This window comes from Ranitomeya variabilis, chromosome 2 (genome assembly GCF_051348905.1).
Source record: "Ranitomeya variabilis isolate aRanVar5 chromosome 2, aRanVar5.hap1, whole genome shotgun sequence".
In the NCBI taxonomy this organism is placed as follows: Eukaryota; Metazoa; Chordata; class Amphibia; order Anura; family Dendrobatidae; genus Ranitomeya; species Ranitomeya variabilis.
This window is the reverse complement of record NC_135233.1, coordinates 873,251,749-873,270,390: the sequence shown is the minus strand read 5'-3', so window position 1 is coordinate 873,270,390 and position 18,642 is coordinate 873,251,749. Positions and strand designations below refer to the sequence as shown.

Here is an 18,642-nt window from a genome sequence, read left to right as displayed (position 1 = left end):
TAAAACTACAAATTCAGTTTCCTTAATCACTTTTGTGCACTTTAGTTTTGTGTGTATAGAGGATATATTTTTCAGTAAAATGGTTTTCAATATTGATGAAAATCCCTAAAACCATTGGAAAGACGGTGTCTCATACATTACACAGAGAGTAGAGGACGTTGGTCTTGTATAAACCTAGACACCTCTGCTGTCGTATGTTCAGATAAGTGGACACTTAGGAGGATTATTTTTAACTATACTGCATATATGTAAAGGATGGGGTTTTACAGAGCTTATGATTTAATATTTTTGTTTCAAGGTACTATTAAATGGAACCATTTTTGCAAGAATGACTCCAAGGCAAAAGTCAAGTCTTGTTGAAGAGCTTCAAAAATTAGAGTAAGTTTGAAATATTCCCTTTAATAAAACTGTGCCTAATTTAAAATATACATTGAGGACGTTATGGGTTTTCCCATCCTATGGATTAACATTACAGGGAAAAAGGCTGAACTGGATGACTTTTTCAGACTTACAAATGATGTATTATTAATATATACTCTGAGTCTTCAACATTGAAATTGCAACACCAAGAAAGAAAAGTCGTGGAATTATAGAAACCACAGGATCAATAGACATGCTAATAATATGCAAATGGTGAAAAATGGAAAAACAATTTTCAAAACACCTCAATTCATTTAATATTGAGTATGAGCAGCACTCACAGAAGTATCCATTTCTAGAATTTGCCCTTTTCTTACTTTCGACTCTGCAAAAACTCTTACTGTTTCACTTATTCATTCTCGTCTGGACTATTGTAACTCTCTACTAATCGGCCTCCCTCTTACCAAACTCTCCCCGCTCCAATCTGTCCTGAATGCTGCAGCCAGGATCATATTCCTCACCAACCGTTACACCGATGCCTCTACCTTGTGCCAGTCATTACACTGGTTACCCATCCACTCAAGAATCCAGTACAAAACTACTACCCTCATCCACAAAGCACTCCACTGGCTCAGCACCACCCTACATCTCCTCTCTGGTCTCAATCTATCACCCTACCCGTGCCCTCCGCTCCGCTAATGACCTCAGGTTAGCATCCTCAATAATCAGAACCTCCCACTCCCATCTCGAAGACTTTACACGTACTGCACCAATTCTTTGGAATGCACTACCTAGGTTAATACGATTAATCCCCAATCCCCACAGTTTTAAGCGTGCCCTAAAAACTCATTTGTTCAGATTGGCATACGGCCTCAATGCATTAACCTAACTATCCCTTTGTGGCCCATTCAAAAAAAAAAAAAATTATTGGGTTCCTCGCATCATGTTCTCATACACTTTATGCAGTTAATAGCCCTCTGTGTCTATACTGCTACATACTTATGCAGTTAACTGGTTCATGCAGCTTTACATGAACACCCGAGCCATACACTATGGCTGGTCCGACTAACTAAAGCAATTGTTACCATCCACCTCTTGTGTCTCCCCTTTTCCTCATAGTTTGTAAGCTTGCGAGCAGGGCCCTCATTCCTCTTGGTATCTATTTTGAACTGTGATTTCTGTTATGCTGTAATGTCTATTGTCTGTACAAGTCCCCTCTATAATTTGTAAAGCGCTGCGGAATATGTTGGCGCTATATAAATAAAATGTATTATTATTATTATTATTATAAGTATAAGCACTTGCACAACTTGGCAGGTATCATTGTGATTAGTAGTATTTGTCTGAGGAGCGTTCTGCCATGCTAAATGCACCCGGACACAAAAATTATTAAGAACTGCTTCTGGCAACTCCTTTTGCTATTGACTAGTGTTGAGCATTCCGATACCGCAAGTATCGGGTATTGGCCGATACTTGCGGTATCGGAATTCCGATACCGAGTTCCGATACTTTTGTGGTATCGGGAATCGTATCGGAACCATATTCATGTGTAAAATAAAGAATTAAAATAAAAAATATGGATATACTCACCTCTCCGGAGGAACCTGGACCTTACCGATGTAACCGGGAGTCTCCGTTCCTAAGAATGAGCGCATGAAGGGCCTTCGATGACGTTGCGGCTTCTGATTGGTCGCGTGAACGCTCATGTGACCGCTCACGCGACCAATCAGAAGCCGCGACGTCATCGCAGGTCCTTCACGGGCTCATTCTTAGGAACCGAGGCTCCCGGTTACATCGGTAAGGTCCAGGGGCCGCCGGAGAGGTGAGTATATAAATTAAAATAAAAATTATGGATATACTCACCTCTCCGGCGGGCCCTTGACCTTACCGAAATGTAACCGGGAGCCTCCGTTCCTAAGAATGAGCCCGTGAAGGACCTGCGATGACGTCACGGCTTCTGATTGGTCGCGTGAGCTGTCACATGAACGGTCACGCAACCAATCAGAAGCCGCGACGTCATCGAAGGCCCTTCACGCGCTCATTCTTAGGAACGGAGACTCCCGGTTACATCGGTAAGGTCCAGGGGCCTCCGGAGAGGTGAGTATATCCATATTTTTTATTTTAATTCTTTATTTTACACATGAATATGGATCCCAGGGCCTGAAGGAGAGTTTCCTCTCCTTCAGACCCTGGGAACCATTCTGATACTTTGCGTCCCATTGAAATGCATTGGTATCAGGTATTGGTATCGGCGAGATCCGATATTTTGCCGGTATCGGCCGATACTATCCGATACCGATACCAATGCATATCGGAAGGTATCGCTCAACACTACTATTGACGCTTATTGATATCTAAGAGGTGCTTCATGGAAGGCTGACATTGTTATGTTGAAAAACGACCCTGTGATAATTAGGAGAAATCTTTATCTGATCTTAGGGATTTGAGTGCCTTAGTGCATTCAGCATGGAAGAACATTCCTCAAACAACCAATGACTTCATTGATAGCGTGAGTACATGTACTTCTGCTCAGGGGCACTCATGCTCAATATTAAATACATTAAGATGTTTTAAAAATGTTTACATTTTTTCATAATTTGCATTTCTTTAACCCTTTTCTGACCTCGGACATACTATCCCGTCCGAGGTCAGAAGCCCCGCTTTGATGCGGGCTCCGGCAGTGAGCCCGCATCAAAGCCGGGACATGTCAGCTGTTTTGAACAGCTGACCTGTGCCTGTAATAGGCGCGGGCAGAATCGCGATCTGCCCGTGCCTATTAACTAGTTAAATGCCGCTGTCAAACGCAGACAGCGGCATTTAACTACCGCTTCCGGCTTGGCGCCCGGAAATAAGCTCATCGCCGACCCCCGTCACATGATCGGCTATGCTTCTCTATTGTAACCATAGAGGTCCTTGAGACCTCTATGATTATTGATCCCGGATAGCGGTGAGCGCCACCCTGTGGTCGGTGCTCACAGCACACCTGATTTTCTGCTACATAGCAGCGAACATAAGATCGCTGCTATGTAGCAGAGGCGATTGCGTTGTGCCAGCTTCTAGCCTCACATGGAGGCTATTGAAGCATGGCAAAAGTAAAAAAAAAAGTAAAAAAATATGAAAAAGATAAAAAAATATAAATTTTAAATCACCCCCCTTTCGCCCTATTCAAAGTAAATCAATAAAAAAATCAAATCTACACATATTTGGTATCACCGCAATCAGAATCACCTGATCTATCAATAAAAAAAGCATTAACCTGATCGCTAAACAGCATAGCGAAAAAAAATCGAAATGCCAGAATTACGTTTTTTTTGGTCGCCGCGACATTGCATTAAAATGCAATAACGGACGATCAAAAGAATGTATCTGCACCGAAATGGTATCATTAAAAACCCCAGCTCGGCACACAAAAAATAAGCCCTCAACCGACCCCAGATCATGAAAAATGGAAACGCTACGGATATTGAAAAATGGCGCAATTTTTTTTTTTTTTTAGCAAAGTTTGGAATTTTTTTTCACCACTTAGATAAAAAAGAACCTAGTCACGTTAGGTGTCTATGAACTTGTAATGACCTGGAGAATCATAATTGCTCAGTTTTAGCATTTAGTGAACCTAGCAAAAAAGCCAAACAAAAAACAAGTGTGGGATTGCACTTTTTTTGCAATTTCACCGCACTTGGAATTTTTTTCCTGTTTTCTAGTGCACAACATGCTAAAACCAATGATGTCATTCAAAAGTAAAACTCGTCCCGCAAAAAATAAGCCCTCACATGGCCAAATTGACGGAAAAATAAAAAAAGTTATGGCTCTGGGAAGGAGGGGAGTGAAAAATGAAAACGGAAAAATGGAAAATCCCAAGGTCATTATCCATAACAATTTAATTTTCTTTACTATGGGCCTAAAAACTAACAGGCAAGTAGTTACTAACTACCAATCTGTTGTAACCAACCAATCTCAGTCAACTCAGAGGTGAGTGGCTGTCAATCAGCATGACTTCTTTGTTGTCGTGGAGCAGCAGAATCACTGGGTAGAATTTGCAGGTTTTTGCCTCTGTTAGCAAATGTCTGCCATGTTACTTTTTAGCCATGGACAACCCCTTTAACATGTCTATCTATCATATGATTTGTATAATTTCACAACTTTTCTTTCTTGGTGCTGCAATTTAAATATTGAGGAGTATAACTATATTATGTATTATTATAAACATCTAACAGACCTCATTTTTTTGTTGTAGCTATTTTGTTGGGATGTGTGGAGATGGAGCCAATGATTGTGGGGTAAGGAAATGTTAGACTGATAAAGCACAAATTTATTATTATATATCATGGTGGTTTGTTTGGATAACATCTTCATATATTCTTCCGACAAACAGAGTCACATGAGCCACTTCTGGGCAGTTCTTCAGAGGCTTAGGGAGAAATCACTATTTGCTAAACCAGAGAAGTGTTCATTTTTTGCTCAAGAATTGTCTTTCCCTGAGGTCATTTTGTCTGCTGAGGGGTTTCGCATGGACCCTAGGAATGTACAGGTTATTGTGGATTGGGTGCAACCCAGAGATCTCAAGGGTCTTCAGCGTTTTCTGGGTTTCACTAATTATTCTAGAAAATTCATTAAGGGATTTTCTCAGGTGGTCAAACACCTCACTGATTTAACTTGTAAGGGGGCTGATCTCAACAACTGGTCAGCTCCAACTGCTGCGGCATTTTCTTCCTTGAAGAACAGTTTCATGACTGCCCCTGTATTAGTTCAACCTAATTTTTCTAAACCATTTATCGTAGAGGTGGATGCCTCAGAGGTGGGAGTGGGGGCTGTGTTGTCTCAGGGACCCACCACGTTAACTAACTTAAGACCCTGTGCCTTCTTTTCGTGAAAATTTTCCTCTGCTGAGAGGAATTATGATGTCGGTAACCGGAAGCTATTGGCCATTAAATTGGCGTTTGAAGAATGGAGGCATTTTTTGGTGGGGGCTGTCCATTGTATCACTGTCATTACACATCACAAGAACCTCTCTTACACCACCAAACGTTTAACTCTGAGACAGGCAAGGTGGTCACTTTTTTTTCCCGATTTCAATTCTCTATTACTTTCAGACTGGGGTAAAAGAATGTAAAGGTTGATGCTTTGTCTCATAGCCTAGATCCAATATCACTTCCTGAACCTCCTTCCTCCATTTTTCAGAGTGGAGTGGTGGCGGCTGTGGTGTCCACGGCATTTGTTCGTGAGGCCAAATCTCTTGCTCCTTCGTCCGCACCTGATAATAAGCTATTTGTGCCTGTTCAGTATCGGTTAAGGGTGCTTCTAGAGTTCCGTGACTCGGCTCTGAGCGGGCATCCTGAAATCTCAGCCACACATAAAGCCATCACTAGGCTGTTTTGGTTGCCCTCATTGGTTTCTGATGTCACTGGGTTTGTGTCCTCTTCTGATACTTGTGCAAAACCCCCCTGTTACTGGCCAGCCGGGGAATTGGTGCCACTGCCAATTCCAGATAGACTGTGGACTCATCTGTCCATGAATTTTATCACCGATCTTGCCCCCTCTAATGGCAAAACCATGATCTGGGTAGTTGTTGATAGGTTCAGTAAACAGGCGCATTTTATACCATTGGTGGGCCTTCCTAATGCTGAGACTCTATCAAAACTATTAATTGAGCATGTGGTCTGATTGTATGGTGTGCCTGTCAGTGTGGTGTTTGATATAGGGGTGCAATTTGTGGCAAAATTCTGGCCATTTTTTTGTAAACGGCTGGGTATCAGTCTGATCTTTTCATCAGCTTACTATCCTGAGGCAAACAGTCAGACTGAAAGGACCAATCAGTCTTTAGAGCAGATATTCCGGTGTCTTGCTACGTCTAGACAAGATGATTGGTGCTCTGAGGTACTCATGGCAGACTTTACTTTCTTTAATCATGTCAATCAGTCCACTGGAACTTCCCCGTTCTTCTGCAACTATGGGCTTCATACTCACTTTGGTGAGTTTTCCCAGCTGGATGTCCAGGGGCTGATTCAGCCTTTCTGTCATTGGGGAGAATTGGAGGGAGGTTCAGAGAAACATTGGGATGCTCAGGGGAAATATAATTTTTTTTGCGGATAAACAACGTTCTGTGGGGCCGGCTTACCAGGTGGGGGGTAAGGTATGGTTATCCACCAAGAATATAAGATTGAGGATTCTCTCTGCTAAGTTGGGCCCCAGGTTTATTGGCCCTTATGAAATTTTAGAAGTGGTTAATCCTGTGGCCTTTCATCTGCGCTTGCCTCCATCATTGTGGATCCCCAATGTGTTCCATAAGGCGTTTTTGAAGCCATCAGTGCCTTCCTCAGGGGAATCTCCCTCACACCCGCTGCCTGTTGTGGTGGATGACCAGACCGAGTTTGAGGTGGAACAGGTAATGGATTCTTATATGCTCCACCATTCACCTCAGTACTTGATCCATTGGAAAGGTTACGGTCCTGAGGACCGGTCGTGGGTGCCGGTGCATTCAGTTCCTGCGGATCAGTTGGTTCGAGCCTTTCACACTCATTGTCCAGGGAAGCCTGGGGGTCATGTGGACCCCATTGAGAGGGGGTACTGTCATGATCCAGTTCGGAGTTTGTTTTCTACTGTTTCCTCTCTGGACTGGTCATGCGGGAGTTAATACCCTCAGCCTCGTTTTGGAGCTGGCTGGGCTGTTTAAGTCCTCTGTAGTCTGCTGGCCGGAGTTAGTGATAGTTCATGCCTCCTGGCTGGAGCAGCTGACCCGTATACCGTGGTGTTCCTTCTGCCTCTGACTTCCCTTATTTGTATTAGACCCATTCAATACAGTGTGTGACTCGACAGGATCTCTGACCCCGCCTTTTGTTTTCTGTCTCAGTACCACGTTTTTTTGACCAACTTTTGACTCTCTGGCTTGTACCCCCGACTTCGTCTTACGTCTCACGTTTTGGATACCATGCTGCCGTTTGGCTCTGACTTGTTGCTTGTCTCTGACTACGTGCTCTGCTGTTACTTCTGGTACCTCATCTCCTGTTTGTTGTGGACTGACCTATCTGACTACTCTGCCGCCTTCTAGTGGCACTCCGCGCCTTGCACTGTGGTGCTACACGGTGAGTGCAACCTTGTCCCCCTTACCTGCGCCCCCTGGGGGAGGTTGTGTGCAACTGCCTTTCAGTTGCATCACAACAAGTTTATATTTATTTTGTTTTCATTTTTAACAATAATGTATCAAACTGTTTTTATATTGAAATGCATTATAGTCTGTGCATATAAAACGTAGGAAGTAGTTAGCTATGTAACTAGTTATGTAAGACATTGGATTGTACTGTATATCTGTGCTTAACAATACTAACAATGATTTTATGTGATTATATTTTTGGCTCAGCATGTTAATAGGGTTTTATTAAAAGTAATGTCCACTCCTAAAGAAATTTTTTAAAAGCCTTGCAGCTAGATAAATCCTAACAGTATGTAATGTACACATTGTTATGATTCAGCCCTGCTTGCCCATTCCAGAAGTCGTCAAAAGACCAAAATATATGTGATTTGCAGAGTTGTGAAGTAAAAAAGGCAGCACACTGCAGCGCTAAGACATGCAAACATGAAACATGAAAACTGAACTGCAATACTGCACTAGAAATATGAAAAATGAGAGCGTTTAGCGCATAAAAATGGCCAATTTTATGTGTACCTGATAGCCCCTTTACGGCATCTCTCGTATATCAGGTCCTACGCTTGCCTACCTCGCTGAGAATAAACGTCTCCATGTGAATGGGTACCTGTGAGAACCTCTTCCTAGACTCACATTTTCTCTCTCTGTGGGGCTATCAGATACACATAAAATTGGCCATTTTTATGCGCTAAACGCTCTCATTTTTCATATTTCTAGTGCATGTCTTAGCGCTGCAGTGTGCTGCCTTTTTTACTTGACTATATATGAGTTGGTTACTCTAGGTTCAGCACCTGTTCACACTTAGTCTATGTATGGATGTGACGGTCAGTTTTTTCAAATATATTGCAGAGTTGTGGTCACGTGTTGATTAGAGTCTAAAGAGTTTATCACTAAAACTTTTAAATGAAGTGCCTGAGACTATTGTCAGTATTTTTGCAAATCACATACTTGCGGACACATGATGACTGTTTTCACAAGAGAATTCTAGAAATGCATGCATTACACAGTAGTGAGGTTTGAAAAGCTGTATGTTTTGCCCAAAAATTTCCTCAGGGGTGGACAATTCCTTTAAAGGGCCACTGTCACCCCCTCCAGCCGTTATAAACTAAAAGAGCCACCTTGTGCAGCAGTGATGCTGCTTTCTAACAAGGTGGCTCTTTTAGTTTTTGGTGCATGTATTCCCAAAATAAAGCGTTTTATAAGTTCTCCAAAATACCTGTCTTTGGCCACGGAGGCAGGTCCTCACCCCCCTGCTTGAAACGCCAAACTGCCGTCACTCAAATGTTCAGGGGCGCTGGGCACCGCCCCCTCCGCTCTGTTGTCTCATGAAATCCGGCGCCTGCGCTGTGTAGTAATGTCTGGTGCAGGCGCAGAGAGCTCTGGCCGTCTGACGTCACAGCCATGGCTCGCAGACTGCGCCTGTGCGGTCAGTGCGGCCACCCACCTTGGTAATCCCAGCCCCGCACTGTGCATAATGCATAACACACTGCGGGGCTGGGATTACCAAGGTGGGTGTCCGCACTGACTGCACAGGCGCAGTCTGCGAGCCATGGCTGTGACGTCAGACGGCCAGAGCTCTCTGCGCCTGCACCAGACATTACTACACAGCGCAGGTGCCGGATTTCATGAGACAACAGCGTGGAGGGGGTGGCGCCCAGCACCCCTGAACATTTGAGTGACAGCAGTTTGGCGTTTCAAGCAGGGGGGTGAGGACCTGCCTCCGTGGCCAAAGACAGGTATTTTGGAGAACTTATAAAACGTTTTATTTTGGGAATACATGCACCAAAAACTAAAAGAGCCACCTTGTTAGAAAGCAGCATCACTGCTGCACAAGGTGGCTCTTTTAGTTTGTAACGGCTGGAGGGGGTGACAGTGGCCCTTTAAGTCAATCTCAGAGACTTATAAGCCTTCCTTGACACACAGAAATTATTATGGCCAGTTGTTTAATTTAGACCAACTGTAGATGTGTTGCTGATTTTAATTCTGAAAATAAAGTTAGGCAAAAGTGTAGGATATAACAGGGATTATCGTTAATTATGAAACAAAATGTTTCATACATTTTTCACTACTTCCAGGCACTTAAAATGGCTCATGCTGGAATTTCACTCTCTGAATTAGAAGCATCAGTTGCATCTCCATTTACTTCCAAAATTCCAAATATTGAATGTGTTCCTTTGCTCATCAAGTAAGTTTTGCAATAATCTGGGACATACATATACAATTGAAGGTGCATTATACCTGATTGCTTTAAATAGGTTACATTGGCTTAAACAGTTCTGATATTTTATCTGGAATTTGCATCAGTACGGGCCACCACTGATTTAATCAATGTGATATGTTTCCTAATGATATTGCAGTAGATCATTATGTGATTGGAATAGACCACCATAAGTTTTGTTCACATGATATGTTTGATATTGATATTTTGGTTCAGCCCCATATACACAATCTACATATTTAACTAAATTTCTCCAGTGTTATTTTTGTATAAGTTAATAACTGTTTGCTGACTATGAAATAACTTTTCTACTACAAATATTATTTTGTTATAGTAACTTAAGTGAATGATAACATTTTACAAATAACAAAAATGTTGTGTTTCTATGCAGGGAAGGTCGGAATACTCTTGTTACAACATTCTCTCTCTTCAAATTCTTGACCTTGTATCAGTCCATTGCATTACTTTGCCTATATTTTCTTTTCTGGGTATGACTTTCCTTTCATTTTTACTTTTGTCCAAAATGTTGTCTTGAAAAGTTATGTTCTTTCTTTGCTCCAGAACTAAAATTTCCAGTATTTTCATTAATGTTTATAATGTTGCAATATACAAATCACTGATGCATTTGAATTACCTAATTTGCCTTTCATGCACAGACATGATGTAGAAAAATAAGTTTCAGAATAGTAAGCAAATGGTCCAGCATCAACTTCTAAACTCAATATTTATTTTATTTAAACACATCCAATTATGGAAATTATTATTATTCCTAGATCTATTGATTAATATGAACTTTTGCTCATGGGAAAACCCATTTCAGCTACTGTTTGACTCATGTTGTTTGCACTGATCTCACAGAAGGATGGAGGGAGGATAAGTGAATATTCTCTACTGATAGAGCTAGCAGGTGCTATTACATGCTTATTTTGTTATATTTATCTGCCCCTTTCTTTGATCTAAGTAGCAATGGCATTTGCTACAGCAGAGGAATTTTGAGCTTACCTCAATAAATCACACCAGTACATGATAAGGAGCTCTATAGCTGAATATACGGTCTATGCAGCTTTTTCACATTATATGTTTGGCCGCTGAGCTTGTTGTACTGCAAATATGTGATTTATTGAGATGAGCTTAAAGTTCTTCTGCTACAGTGAATACCATTATTACTGAGATTAAAGTAAATGGCTGGGAGGCATAATGTTATAAGCATGAAAACTCCTTACTAGCACTATTAGTAGACAATATTAACAGCTGACATTTGTCCTGTTGCAATTGAATTTCAATTACACATTTTATCTTCATTCTTACTGCACTAGAAAGCAGCAAGCCAGTCCATTATTTTTAATAAAAAAAAATATCTGAAATCTGTGTCAGTTAGACACAGTGTGATTGGAAATGAGTGGATGCTGGCTAGCACCACCTGAAGAGATTAGCTGTATTACATAATGATTTATTTTGCTGCATGATATACTGTAATTACATGACATTCATGTGAAGTAGTTTGATCATTTATGGTTAATAGGCAGCTGGCCAGGGAAGAGTAACAGGGAGTTAGCCCTGCAGCTGAATGGACTCTTGGAAGATGTTACTTGGTTCAATTATCAGTGTAAATTGTGTATACAATAGATAGTAAATTGAGTGTATATTTTCAATGCCTGGCACTGTAGAGCAAAGTTTTTACACATTTTACTGCTCATTTTGCTCTTTGAATCATGACTTTAAGTATGTTGAAGATTGTGGAAGAAGACAATCAGTTTAATTCAATTGAGGATTTGGGGTTAAAGAGAGAAGTGGAGAGCTGAAAGTATAAGCCGCAGATTGGGTATGTGTAGAAAGAGAGACATAGTAAGCAAGTTTTCAACTGCATTGACAAGTTTGGATGCTAGACATGGCCAAAATATCCTTGCACTGGAAAATAGAACAAACAGAAAAGAGAGCTCAATTGCACAGACTACTGTTGACAGCCCAGAAAGGTAAAGCTGTGGGTTTGTTTGAATCCTTAGTCAGCAAAAGTGAAGTTTGGGGGCTGAGGCAATGTGTAGGGCAGACCTGGAAGTGCTAACAAATAAATACTGGAATTGCCAGGACAGGGTATGGGTACTGCAAAAAATAGTGCTGGGGCAGAGGAAAGATAGCAAAAATGACACAAATCATCTATGTTAAATAACTGAAATGCTTCTTTCAACATTTGTGCTGCCATTGTAAATAATAAGCCTCTGAAAAACATAATATATATTTAACAAGTCTTGTACCTCCAATTATATACACTGCTTAAAAAAATAAAGGGAACACTTAAACAACAAACTATAACTCCAAGTAAATCAAACTTCTGTGAAATCAAACTGTCCACTTAGGAAGCAACACTGTTTGACAATCCATTTCACATGTTGTTGTGCAAATGGAATAGACAACAGATGGAAATTATTGGCAATTATCAAGACACACTCAATAAAGGAGTGGTTTTGCAGGTGGGGACCACAGACCACGTCTCAGTACCAATGCTTTCTGCCTGATATTTTGGTCACTTCTGAATGTTGGTTGTGCTTTCACACTCGTGGTAGCATGAGACGGACTCTACAACCCACACAAGTGGCTCAGGTAGTGCAGCTAATCCAGGATGGCACATCAACGCGTGCTGTTGCAAGAAGGTTTGCTGTGTCTGTCAGCGTAGTGTCCAGAGGCTGGAGGCACTACCAGGAGACAGGCCAGTACACCAGGAGACGTGGAGAGGTCCGTAGGAGGGCAACAACCCAGCAGCAGGACCGCTACCTCAGCCTTTGTGCAAGGAGGAACAGAGGAGCACTGCCAGAGCCCTGCAAAATGACCTCCAGCAGGGCACAAATGTGCATGTGTCTGCACAAACGGTTAGAAACCGACTCCATGAGGATGATCTGAGTGCCCGATGTCCACAGATGGAGGTTGTGCTCACAGCCTAAACCATGCACGATGCTTGGCATTTGCCCAGAACACCAGGATTGGCAAATTCGCCACTGGCGCCTTGTGATGAAAGCAGGTTCACACTGAGCACATGTGACAGTCTGGAGATGCCGTGGAGAGTGATCTGCTGCCTGCAATATCATTCAGCATGACCGGTTTGGCAGTGGGTCAGTAATGGTGCGGGCTGTCATTTCTTTGGAGGGCCACACAGCCCTCCATGTGCTTGCCTGAGGTAGCGTGTTTGCCATTAGGTACCGAGATGAGATCCTCAGACCCCTTGTGAGACCGTATGCTGGTGCTGTTGGCCTTGGGTTCCTCCTAATGCAAGACAATGTCAACCTCATGTGGCTGGAGTGTGTCAGCAGTTTCTGCAAGATGAAGGCATTGAATCTGTGGATTGGCCCACCCATTCCCCAGACCTGAATCCGATTGAACACATCTGGGACATCATGTATCACACCATCCACCAATGTCACGTTGCACCACAGACTGTCCAGGAGTTAGCGGATGCTTTAGTCCAGGTCTTGGAGGAGATCCCTCAGGAGACCATCCACCACATCATCAGGAGTATGCCCGCGTTGTAAGGAGGTCATACAGGCATGTGGAGACCACACACACTACTGAGCATCAGTTCCTTGTCTTGAGGCATTTCCACTGAAGTTGGATCAGCCTGTAACTTCATTTTCCACTTTGATTGTGAGCATCATTCCAACTCCAGACCTCCGTAGGATATTTGTTGTGATTTATGTTGATAATTTTTAGGTTTTATAGTTCTGAACACATTCCACTATGTAAAAAATAAAGATTTACAACTGGAATATTTCATTCAGTGATATCTAGGATGTGGGTTTTTATTGTTCCCTTTATTTTTTTAGCAGTGTATATAAGCTCCATCACGTTCATCAGTGAAATAACGTTTAACTTTATGACATGAACTGAAACTTTCTTTATCTATGCGTCACATTTGGGGGTCTTGTGTCATCTCACAGTATGCTGTGATAGAGAGAAACATCTGCAGAGGTTAAAAACGTACACCACGAGGAATCCATTTCACTGCTATTTAGGGTCACCAAAGTAACTTGGCCCGTGTGACCCACATAAGCAACTTTACTGAGTTTTTGCTTATCTTGTGCAATCTTTATTATGAAGAGTGGAATAATTGTTGATACAAAAGAAAATTGCCCAAAATCTAGACATTTAACTGATACTGTCCACCTCACAAAGTGAATTTCATGAACAATTTTTTATCTGTACATGCCACATTAATACAGCACTCTATTGCAGGTGTTGGCTTTTTAGACTTGTACCTACTTAGCATTTATTTGTAATAGTCACTATTGGAATCCACTGATTTTGCCAATTGTATTAGGGATGAAGCAGAGAGCATTATTGAAGATATGACACTCATGTCACACATCTCAGTTACAGAAGTGTGATGCTACCTCAGACAGTGACACCATCTAATAAATACAGTATTAACATGATTAAAAAGGATCATTTTTGGGCCTTTATATATATATATATATATATATATATATATATATATATATATATATATATATATATATATATATATATATATATATATCATTTAAAAAAGCATGAAAAGTTTGTTATTGTGCAATGTTATTACATGGACTATTGGTACTACCAGGTTACCATCCATTTCTGAGATGAGGTTACTTTGACATTACATATACAGTACATAATATATATGTTTTAAACAGCTTGAAAGGGGTTCAACAAAGTCCTAGGAGACATCAAAGTTTTGCACACGCTTTTTTTGTGCAATTGGATGTTTGGCAGGTGAATAGATTTTCAAGTGTCGGAGAAAAAATAATCAAACCTGGTGAACTAGCGAATTAAAATGTCAAAAGACCCTGTCATCTGTAACATTCAATAGTTTCACACTGCTCTTGGATCTTTTCCAAGTTTTTCTAATAAATACTGAATGTATCAAAATTAAGAAATTAAGCAAAGGAGCCAACTTCCAGAAGAAAAATCTTCAGCTCTTTCCACTTATGGTATCTGCAATCTATTCCAGCCAAATTTAAGTTCAAAATTCCAAATGTTTCTTCTTCCTTTGCAAGCTTTGCTGTGTGTCCAATCAGTACTTTTGACTAGTGTTGAGCATTCCGATACCGAGTTCCGATACTTTTGTGATATCGGAAATCGGACCGCTCACTCGACCAATCAGAAGCCGCGACGTCAGCCGCGACGTCATCGAAGGTCCTAAACTCCTCATTCTTAGGAACGGAGGCTGGCGGTTACAGAGGTAAGGTCCAGGGGCCGCCGGAGTGGTGAGTATATCCATATTTTTTATTTTAATTCTTTATTTTACACATAAATATGGATCCCAGGGCCTGTAGGAGAGTTTCCTCTCCTTCAGACCCTGGGAACCATCCAGGGATACCTTCCGATACTTGTGTCCCATTGACTTGCATTGGTATCGGGTATCGGTATCGGCGATATCCGATATTTTTCGGGTATCGGCCGATACTATCCGATACCGATACTTTCAAGTATCGGACGGTATCGCTCAACACTAGGGTTGAGCGAAACGGGTCGGTCATTTTCAGAAGTCGCCGACTTTTGGCAAAGTCGGGTTTCATGAAACCCGACCCGACCCCTGTGTGGGGTCGGCCACGAGGTCGGCGATCTTCTGAATCTGGTATCGGAATTCCGATACCGAGTTCCGATATGTTTGCGATATCGGAAATCGGTATCGGAATCCACATTTAAGTGTAAAATAAAGAATTAAAATAAAAAATATTAATATACTCACCTCTCCGGTGCCCCTGGACATCGCCGCTGGTAACCGGCAGCCTTCTTTGCTTAAAAAGAGCGCATTTAGCGCCTTCCATGACGTCACGGCTTGTGATTGGTCGCGGACGCCCATGTGACCGCTCACGCGACCAATCACAAGCCGTGACGTAATTCTCAGGTCCTAAATTCCTAATTCTAGGAATTTAGGACCTGAGAATTACGTCACGGCTTGTGATTGGTCGCGTGGCGGTCACATGAGCGGCCGTGACCAATCACAAGCCGTGATGTCATCTAAGGCCCTTCACGCGCTCATTCTTAAGAAGGAAGGCTGCCGGAAAGAAGCAGGGCGCGTCCGAGGGTGAGTATATACCTAATAGGAATATACTCACCCTCGGCTTCATTCCGGCAGCCTTCCTTCCTAAGAATGAGCACGTGAAGGGCCTTAGATGACGTCACGGCTTGTGATTGGTCGCGGCCGCTCATGTGACCGCCACGCGACCAATCACAAGCCGTGACGTAATTCTCAGGTCCTAAATTCCTAGAATTAGGAATTTAGGACCTGAGAATTACGTCACGGCTTGTGATTGGTCGCGTGAGCGGTCACATGGGTGGCCGCGACCAATCACAAGCTGTGACGTCATGGAAGGCGCTAAACGTGCTCATTTTAAGCAAAGAAGGCTGCCGGTTACCAGCGGCGATGTCCAGGGGCCTCTGGAAAGGTGAGTATATTAATATTTTTTATTTTAATTCTTTATTTTACACTTAAATGTGGATCCCAGGGCCTGAAGGAGAGTTTCCTCTCCTTCAGACCCTGGGAACCATAGTATCCCATTGCACTGCATTGGGTTTCGTGTTTCGCCCGACCCCGACTTTTTTATAGGATCGGCCGATTTCACTCGACCCGACTTTTGAGAAAGTCGGGTTTCGTGAAACCCGATCCGATCCTATAAAAATAAAAGTCGCTCAACCCTACTCAACACTACTTTTGACTATTCTTAGGGCATTATCACGCTCATAAGAAAATGGATAACAAACTGTGGGGTCAACTTTTCATGTTTTCTCCTGCTAAAGTGAAACATTTGGGGTTAAAGCAACATTTTCATGAAAAATATGAAAATTTTCAATATGACAACCTAATTTTATCATATTAGATGTGATACTAGTAGGTACAATATGCTCATTTTACCTCTGGATAAAATCCTTGAGGGGTGTAGTTTCCAAAATAAGGTTTCTTGTTTGGAATTTCTGCTGTTTAGTCACCTTATGTGCCCTGCAAATGTGTCAAGGCAACCACAATGTATTTCAGCTAAACTTGTTTTGCAAAACTAAATGGTGCATCTACCTTTCCGAGCCCTACCGTTTCCTCAAATAGAGGTTCCTGACTACATGTGATGTATCGGCACACTCAGAGGAAACTGGGTAACAAATTGTGGGGTCCATTTTATCATGTGATTCCTTGTAAAAGTGAAAAAATTACAGAAACATTTTTGAGTAAAAATTAAAATTTATTTTTCATTCCGCTTTGCATTAATTCCTATGTAGCATCTGAAAGGTTCAAAACAATTTTTGACAACAGTTTTGAAGTATTTGGGGGTGAGGTTTTTAAGATGGTATTTATTTTGGGGACTTTCCAATATATAGGTCCCACAAAGTCCATTTAAATCTGAATGGCTCGCTGAAGAAACAGAGAGTAAAAAAGAGAAATTCTTGCTCAACTTTTAACCCTTCTAATATCCTAAAGGAAAAAAAATGATGTTTGAAAAATGGTGCAGATGTAAAGTAGACATATGGAAAATTTTAGTTATTAACCCCTTTCTGCTATTGGACGTACTATTCCGTCCATATGGGGTGGGCCCTACTTCCCAAGGATGGAATAGTGCATCCAGCGCGATCAGCCGCGCTCACGGGGAAAGCGCGGCCGATCGTGGCCGGGTGTCAGCTGACTATCGCAGCTGACATCTGGCACTATGTGCCAGGAGCAGTCACGGACTGCCCCCGGCACACTGCGAACAAACATGATCGCAGTGTTCCGGCGGTATAGGGAAGCATTGCGCAGGGAGGGGGCTCCCTGCGTGCTTCCCTGAGACGATCGGTACAAGGCGATGTGCTCACCTTGTACAGAGCATCTCCTCCCTGCAAGCCCCAGATCCAAAATGGCCGGGGGGCTGCATCCGGGTCCTGCAGGGAGGTGTCTTCATAGCACCTGTCACTTTACTGTGACAGCGATCTGGCACTTTACTGTGATGTTCCCCTCTGGGGCAAAGTAAAAATGTAAAAAGAAAAAAAATTACATGTGTAAAAAAAAATAAAAAAAATCCTAAATAAATAATAATAATAAAAAATATTGTTCCAATAAATACAATCCATTAACTAAATAAAAAAAAAACAATAAAAGTACGCATATTTAGTATTGCCGCATCCGTAATGACCCGACCTATAAAACTGTCCCACTAATTAACCCCTTCAGTGAACACCGTAAAAAAAAACAAGGCAAAAAACGCTTTATTATCATACCACCGAACAAAAAGTGGAATAGCACGCGATCAAAAAGACAGAAATAAATAATCATGGTACCGCTGAAAACGTCATCTTGTCCCGCAAAAAACGAGCCACCACACCATCATCAGCGAAAAAATTAAAAAGTTATAGTCCTCAGAATAAAGTGATGCAAAAATAATTATTTTTTCTATAAAATAGTTTTTATCGTATAAAAGCACCAAAACATAAAAAAATGATATAAATTAGGTATTGCTGTAATCATACTGACCCGAAGATTAAAAATGCTTTATCCAAGAATGGCTGTTTTTTTGTCATTCTGCCTCACAAAAATCGGAATACAAAGCCATCAAAAAATGTCACGTGCCCGAAAATGTTACCAATAAAAACGTCAACTCGTCCCACAAAAAACAAGTCCTCACATGACTCTGTGGACCAAAATATGGAAAAATTATAGCTCTCAAAATGTGGTAACGCAAAAAAACATTTTTTGCAATAAGAAGCGTCTTTTAGTGTGTGACAGCTGCCAATCAAAAATCCGCTAGAAAACCCGCTATAAATAGTAAATTATCACCCCCTTAGCTAAGAAAAAATAAAAAAATTTAAAAAATGTATTTATTTCCATTTTCCCATTAGGGTTAGTTCTAGGGTTAGGGCTAGGGTTAGGGCTAGGGTTAGGGCTAGGGCTAGGGTTAGGGTTAGGGCTAGGGTTAGGGCTAGGGTT

General features: G+C 41.7%; 1 protein-coding gene across 1 annotated transcript in view; it reads left to right on the top strand.

Annotated features, from left to right (window-relative positions):
* Window positions 1–18,642, top strand: part of LOC143808065 (putative cation-transporting ATPase 13A4) — a 597,320-nt gene that overhangs the window by 441,150 nt on the left and 137,528 nt on the right. Inside the window, exons 21-24 of the mRNA XM_077290324.1 lie at window positions 299–378; window positions 4,595–4,637; window positions 9,577–9,686; window positions 10,111–10,207. Coding sequence (XP_077146439.1) covers window positions 299–378; window positions 4,595–4,637; window positions 9,577–9,686; window positions 10,111–10,207 — 330 coding nt within the window. The remainder of the gene's footprint in view (window positions 1–298; window positions 379–4,594; window positions 4,638–9,576; window positions 9,687–10,110; window positions 10,208–18,642) is intronic.